Raw genomic sequence first — 8074 nt, forward strand, 5'->3', positions numbered from 1 at the left:
TCTTTTCCAACGCATTTTTACACTCGAGTCTAGAACGTGGATTGCTTGTTTTTTTTCCTCCAAGTTTATGAATCATTATTATAATTTGTCAAGTTGAATGTGTCAAATTGAGACGATAAATGATATTAACAGATGGCAGATTAATATTTTTAATGTAAATTCATTTGACTCTTTTTTATTATTTATTTATTTGTGAATCTAAATCAAATTAATATGATTAAAATAATTATAAAAATGATAATTTATCATGTATATATAAAACTATATATTTAATATACAACATATTTCAAAATGTTAGAATTCTCTGTTTTTTAATAAATAACTTGTAGACGCGTTATGTCGTATCATGTCGCGTATCGGTACCGGTGCTATTTAAGCCATAGGTAATACAACTAGGCAACTAGAAAAGAGTAACAATGTGGTCAATATGTTATGGAGCATTAACCCATTGGTCATCATCATCTCAACCTTTTCAAGAGGCAACTCCATTTTTCAGTTGTTAAAATTTGAGAAAGGTGATTCCGAGATAGATTATTACTCGAGCATTGGCCAAATATCAAACCCCGAGGATCGATTTCTCCGACAAGAAAGGGATGACGTTGTTGAACTTGAAGATTTAGAGGGTTTCCTGCAATGTCAATCGCTTTTACCCAGTTTTAGCAAAGTCTATACCTGCCCAGTGCCCATCATGAGAATTTGATGGTGTGAATTGTAGTTATATTAGTCATGTTTCCACCTTTATCACTGTCTTTTCGTTCTTTCCAAATTCTTTAATGCTTTTCGACGAGCATTTCGGATGTTGGTTAATTCGCTAATATTTGGGAAGTGCAGATTGTAATTAATCGGTGGGGTAACTAGCTCCAATGTGAAGGGAATGTAAATATATTTCATCAATTTTATTTTTCTGATTTTCCATGGACATACTAACTACTAATGTATGCTAAATCATTTCATACTTAGTCAATGCTCAGTAATTTCTGGAATGGAATCACCATAATCTGAAACTTTACACAGAAAAGTCTCAATTGGCAAAGAATTGGAACCCACCAAAGCTGCAAACCTTGAAAATCAATGTCAGCGGAGCCTTTTTTTTGAAGGTAAAATAGTTTGAGCTATTTCGGGAATTCTTTGGGACAAAACGGGAGCTCTAATGGATGGCTCTACTACGAAGATTCCAGCATTGTAGGCGTTTTAGACGGAAGCCATGCACCTACTCGAAGCTTTGAAATGTTTTCAGTCAAGGAGAGAGTGTGTGTTGGAGCTCCAGTCTGCCTGCGAAGAGATGGTCGACGCGGTGTTGTAGAATACGCACGTGAGGTGGGAAGTGCAAGCTTTAATTGAGGAAGCCCATCTATCTTCGGCCCAATTTCAGTTTCTCTCCTTGGCCCACTGTCACCGGTCCGCAAACAAAGTGGCCGATTGGGTCGTGAAAACCCAACGTTTGAATGCTCTCCCTTCCCTTGGGTGGCCCATCCCTCCAATCTTTATGAGATTTTTTACGTTCGGATGCCCCTTCGTTGGGCTTTTGTTTTAAGGACCCCCGAGTTTTAATTTATGGCATGTCTTCAAATTTGAAAGCTTGCCTCGTATATTAATTTGTTTTAAGCTTGAATTGGTCAACGGTCAAAACCTAAGTTCAAGATTACATGGAAAGTAGATGATAAAGCAAGTCTTAAGAGTTAGAATATGGAGAAATTGGACAAATCCAATTGCGGATTTTCATGCAATTTGACTTGAAAAACTAGAAAACTGAAATTGGACCAGCAAGTGAATGAAGGGATTAATTAAACTGCACTTTCATCCCTATCCTGTTGGGGAAAAGACAAAGGACAAGTGCTCGAGTCTTTTCCAACTACTCCACACCATGCCACCAAGTTGTCAAATCAGTGTTTCTTTACAACTCAATATCTATACGATCGACTTTCCATTGAAATAGCCTTGTAAGCATGATCTTTTCTCCAATTTAATGAAGTAAAATAACCTTCACTCCGATCATGATGTCTCCTCCAATAAAAGAAATATTCCATTGACGTCAAGATGAAAGCAACAGAAGGACTATATAACCAAACAAGTTAACTAGCTCTTTTCATTTGTAATATTCAATTGTTCGTAAGTTACCATTCTTGTCTTGATTGAGGCAGCCAACAACGGTATTTTTAGGAAAGTTGCGACAAGAGAGGATTTTTGATCTTTTATGCACGGTCAAAAACCAAGTGAGGATCTTCTTCATGTAGCACAATTTGTAGCAGTTGATCTTCATTCCTCCTTGTGTATGCCATTTTTGTCGACCTAAACTAGTAATTCTATATCAAGTATTATGAATTCTCTTTTTAATTTTTTCAAATATTAATTTTTTAGATGTGATTATCGACTTAAATGGACTGGGAGTTTCGGGCCCTAAGGACAGAAGCACCTAAAGCTGTTCATGAACCGCAGTCCAATACCAAATATGGAATTCTCTCAATTATTATGAAATAAAGCACTTTAATAAGAAATCTAGTTGGTTTTATCATTTAAGGATTTTCCTTTGTACTATGCTAGTGAAGGAGCACAACCGTCTGTGCATTTGCAAAAAGAGAATTGTAATGGGTGTGAGGAGGGGCAAATGTTTAAAGAGACAAATTTTGAAAACTAAAATATTTGAAGTAATTATAACACTGTCTGTGTAAAAATAATTTTGCACGGGTGTCTTATACACTATTGATTTGAGAGTGGCACATGCTTTATTTTTCAGTATGTTTATGCAATTAGTTGATAGATGTCTAGACTTTTTAAGTTATGATGTCGTTCTTTTTGTTTTTTTAACAACAGACATAAGCATTTCATGAAATTGTTTAATAAAAGTTCGAGATGGAAATCCATCCTCTTCGAATTTAATTATTTTCTATTTGGTAGAGATAACTCTGTACGTGTCAACATCTAACACTGCCAATTTTGAGTGGGGTCACAACCAAACATCATTAGATCAAATTGATCTATTCTTGGAGACAATTAATCGATTCGAACATATACAAAGATCAGTAGTGCCAGTAACATCGTTTATCCTCATTCATATCACACTATGATGAGATCACATTGAAGTATTGATTTCCTTGGACGTAACACCTCATGATATTATATAATTTCCAACAAAAACTTAGGTTATTCCGTGAATGAATGTTGAGATATACTGCAAATATATATTCACATGTATCTCAACAATCACTTTTTTTTTTTTTACAAGAAAACACATCTCGGCCAACGGCTTCATCAGAAAGTACCCGAATGATCTCATGCATAAGGTAAAATATAGGCGAGAACCCCTTATGAATGACCCAAGAAAAATAAGATTACTTGCAATTATTGGCGTGGAAAAATTTGGATCATGTTGTGCCCTTCAACCGGACACAAAAGCCCATCGAACAATCAGGGTTTATAATGAGTCGCCGCCGTGCTAAACCTCAGAAATTTCTTACGTATGCACCCTAAGGGATAAAGATCTTTCGATCCGGTTTGTGTTCTCATCACCTATTCCACTCATCTGATATGCGTTCAACCACGCTTCCATAGTCATCACGCCATCATCTTGCGGCTCTTTCTAGCTCGCTTTATCGCATGCTCAGTTCTCTCTCTCTCTCTCTCTCTCTGTGCACCACATCTAGCCATCTCAAGTGAGATATCCCGGGATACGACGAGGATAAACAGATCTGGAAGAAGGGCCTCCAAATCTCTGTCACCATCAACAACTAATCTGTTGGCAACGACTAGACAGAGCTCGACACATTGCACCGAGCTCCGTCACGATCGACGGACTCAACACTGCTATGAGTTCACGGTCGGCACATTGGGGAGAGAGAGAGAGAAGCTCGAGGATCAGCGAAGCTAGGGATTGTGCGATGGAGTTCTCTATCATAGATGACGGTGGCTGGAGTCAATGGTTGTCCAAGTCGGGCCGGACATGCTAGAAGCAGAAAAGGTGCGAGAGAAGAAGAGAAGGGGGGGGGGGTGTCAAGCCCAAACATCGTCGGATCAAATTGATCCTTCTTGTTGATGATTAACCAGTTTGAACATATACAAAGATCAGTGGCATCAACAACGCCACTCATTCCACATTCATATCACACTTCAATGAGAATTTTTTGAATTATCAATTTTCTAAGACATGACACATCATGATAATTGATACTTTCTAATAAGCTTTTTCTAATAAAAGCTTAGGTTATTCCATGAACGAATATTGCTCATAACTAAACCTACAATCGCGAAGTTGAAGTTGTGCGCCGACACTAAAAGGGCACACTTTCCGGATTTCATCGTAGGCAAAATCCATGCAGCTAGTACAATCAGCCTGTGTCGGCATGCCGTTGCACGTACCGTGGCCAAAGCACTCGGCACGGTTGACAGAGGCATGGGTGTGGTAGTCGAACCCCTTCTCAGCCGTGGTGGACCTCAGATCCTGCAAGACGGCGTGGAATGCTTCGGCATAATCGTCCCTATTGTAGTACCGCGCTCCATTGCATACCTTGTCCACAAAAGTCATGTCTAGATCGCTTCTTGTGATACAAAGACAGTGGGAAAGTAGTATGAACAGGATTGCGGTTTCGCGTGTTGCGGGCATCATGATAACGTTCGCTGTCTTTCCCTCTCAAAAAACTATCTTTTGTTTGGTGTAGATGAACACACAAATTGAGTTGGGTATAAAAAGGGCTCATTCCTCGTAGGGTTCTCAGTCAGTAATTCATTTTTAATGTTGATTTTTTAATTCAATAGAATATCTTGGTCATTTCCCATTCTAGAGTACTGGTTGTATCTTCATTGGATGAGAAGGTTTTTGCCCCTCTATTTAACTAACGAATTCGGCATATATAGTGTATAACACAAGTCTGTTGACATCCTAGCAAACCACACTCTCTCGTATCCTTTACACATAAAAATAAGAATTTATTTTACAATGCCCAACCTATGCCAACACAAGTTATGATCCCTTGTCATGCTAGTCAAGTTGGGAAAATTATTACCCACGCTCAATATGAAGTTCCGCCGGGAGTGAAACTAAGTCGAGCTCTCACAAGTCCCGTCAATGGTCACCGTAGCTGCTCGTTTAGATCCCTAGGGCCCGGCCATGTTGACACTAAACCGGATTAATTGATGACTACGCGTCCCTGAAGCTATCGAGGATTCTCATGTGCAAAACCTGAAAAGCAAGGTTGTTGTTGAGAAATCTCATTATTCACGATCTTATTGCAATTTTCATCATGCAAATGTGATACTTGTTATATTATTTTAATGTTGGTGTTGACGTAAATTTTTGCAAGAGAAATGATATATAGAAAATTATTACAGAATGAATATTCACATCAATCAAAATCTCTACTAAAGTTTATCTCTACTTTTATTTAATAAAGTAGATTTGAAGCCTATCATGTAGTTTCGAGATGTAAAAGTGCAATATTTATCAAATCATAATTTTAGTACATGCTATGAATTAACAAGAAACATCAAAGCCCAAAAAATGGAAGTTCCTCTTTCTTGATAGCTTTCCTAAATTTGTCAAGACATTTAGAGAAATGTCACGACTTCATGTGGAAAAGGCCGGCAAGTTATTTATGCAGTACCTTCTTGAGAGCAAAATTAATGTTTTTTTTTTTTTATTATTTCCTCCATTTGCTAATTATTCAAGATCCGCTTCCAATTTCATATAGACTGCCTCTGTTTCCACTCTCAGTATAGCCAAAACACACCATTTATTAATTAAAAAGTGTAAAATGTCATCAATTAAAATAGGCAACTCAGTAGACTAGAAAAGGCAAGTAATTGGGGTCCAAGGTGTAAAATGTTGGTAGTTATGAGTTTCACAAAGCAAGAATAGTATATGCCTAGAGAGCAAAAGCTTTCTTCATGTTTTGTTTGCGACTGCTATTGGTAAGCTAAAAAAGCCGGGCTTGTGCAAAGCTCTTGAATTAGCCAGCCAATTTATACTTGATTATTATTCTTCCAAATTGTGGTGAGGTGAAACAATATAGTAAGATTCTCATGACAATAACAACTCTTGGATTTAAAACACATGGAGTCGCTAGACTATATTAGCACTAGATTAATCGTGTGTCGATCGATAGTTTCTTTTTTATCCTTCACATGCTTTGAAAAGGATCCTCATGCTGTCTTCCTCAGAAATCATTGGTTGTTTTCTTCTTTCTGATGATAAAATTGCAAAATTTCTATACTTGAGCAAAGAGTTCCCAGTTCATTCAGAAAGATGCACGTTAAGAAAAGACGGCAGACCATGGCTCTCGTATTTCAAGACAAATCATGGCTGTTGAAGCTTATCGGCCACGAACATTTTGGAAAGTTATCTGCCCGTTGGGCCGCATTCATGAGAGAAACTCCTCTGAAGGTGGTGTTCGAGATGCATTGAAAGGGACGATATCGAGTGAGCCCTGCTGAGTCGGTTTTTCATTGTTCTACTCATCCAAGGGCTCTCATTGCCCTTGAAAAGCTATAGAATTTAATTGCATGATTATGATCTTATTGATGTTTAACATAAGCATTCAATTAACCAATCCCGAAAAAGTTTATGAGCATTTAATATATCAAATCTTTGTTGTGATATATTATTCATGTTTACGTTGCTTTAACTGGAAATTACCTTGTTAGCACAACCGAAACGTTGAATAAGATGTTACTATAACTATTAATAATGATAATTCGATCCAAATTAATTAAAAAGAAAAAAAAAATCCAAGATCTCTTATTCTCAATTCTCAACTAAACATGGTAAACCCCAATATGTGGCTATTTCATCTCATGGATGGGTTTTGCCATGTGATATTTTTATATTCTGTTTGAATGAGATTTAACAACAAATTGGGATTCGTGAAATTGTAGGTATCCGATTGTACATCAAGATATTATATATCTTTCAAAATCCATATTGATATTTTTGAGAAATTTAAAAATTAAATCATTTATGCTACAACTTGATTCAAATGGTTTTAGTTGTTGGAAGTTTCATTATATTAATGAGAAACAAAATTTATGGTCAACTGCAAAAGAAAATGATTTTATGTTTCGTGCCGAAAACACTCCATATCTTCAAGACCGTTCTCTTTGACGGACTTCAATAAAATGGCTTCTGAGAGTGTGCTGTGGAATTGGAAAAAAATTGCGATGAGATGGTTTGGTTATCAAAGGGTTGGAATGAATCTACGAGGGCCAATTTTTGTTCTCCAGATAAGAAGGGGGACTCCATTTTCCATGAAATCATATTTGATAAAAGCCGTGTCCGAATTAGAATATCCGCCGCCAAATGTCAAATGTTATTGAGGGTGGAAGATGCCGACGATGACCATGATGCTTCCGTCTAAGCTTGAAGTCTTCGGGGATGAATTGCATTCACCTAAGCAGCATCCTTAGCTTCGTAAGTTTGCAAAGTTCATAGCAGTTCCTATTCGCATCAATTTCGGCCCGAGTTTGGAAGAGACCGAGGCTCGAATTGCTCATCGCGAGATTTTCAAATGTGAATTTCTTAATCTACAAGCTCATTCTCTCTACGACCGTGTTCTCTTGCTTGATTCAAATTCAGTACAGAAATTGCCCACGTCATTAGGCAAAGATAGACTATATGAGAGCATATTGATCCACATAATATTTCCCTATCCGTAGCTCAGAGCATATGTATGTGTTGGGAAACCTCATAAATGTCATGCCAATGGAAACAAACCGAACTGGTCATTCCAGATTTGATTGTGCTGAAAATGATATTGGTGTTATGCTTATAGGCCTTGAAAGCTAGACCATTAAAAAGACTCAATCTATTGATTTAAGGTCACTACATTGGTAGATATAAGTATCGCATATCGGTGAATGCCTAGAAAGTGAAAGCTTTCTTTTCATGTTATGTCTACAATTAACGCAGATAAAGCTAAAAGAGTTAGATGCGCGCAGGCCCTTGAACCAGTCAGCAAATTTATATATGACTTGCAGTGAGTCGAATATACCTGAAGAAAACAATGTGGTGGGATCCTTGCAACAATGACTGCTTTCGGATTTAAATCACATAATTGAAATATAGTAAACGAAAACATCACCTAATAAA

At 37.3% G+C, this 8074-nt stretch overlaps 1 protein-coding gene across 1 annotated transcript; it reads right to left on the reverse strand.

The window, feature by feature from the left end:
* Nucleotides 1-4198: 4198 nt before the first annotated feature.
* On the reverse strand, nucleotides 4199-4519 carry LOC120295862 (antifungal protein ginkbilobin-like protein). Its single transcript, XM_039317467.1, has one exon. The coding sequence runs from the start codon at nucleotides 4517-4519 to the stop codon at nucleotides 4199-4201; it is 321 nt and encodes a 106-aa protein (XP_039173401.1).
* Nucleotides 4520-8074: the final 3555 nt, after the last annotated feature.

Source organism: Eucalyptus grandis, chromosome 7 (assembly GCF_016545825.1).
Source record: "Eucalyptus grandis isolate ANBG69807.140 chromosome 7, ASM1654582v1, whole genome shotgun sequence".
NCBI lineage: Eukaryota > Viridiplantae > Streptophyta > Magnoliopsida > Myrtales > Myrtaceae > Eucalyptus > Eucalyptus grandis.

Excerpts from the sequence above, each read along its gene's own strand:
- LOC120295862 (XM_039317467.1), bottom strand. The coding sequence starts at position 4,519 with ATGACTTTTGTGGACAAGGTATGCAATGGAGCGCGGTACTACAATAGG.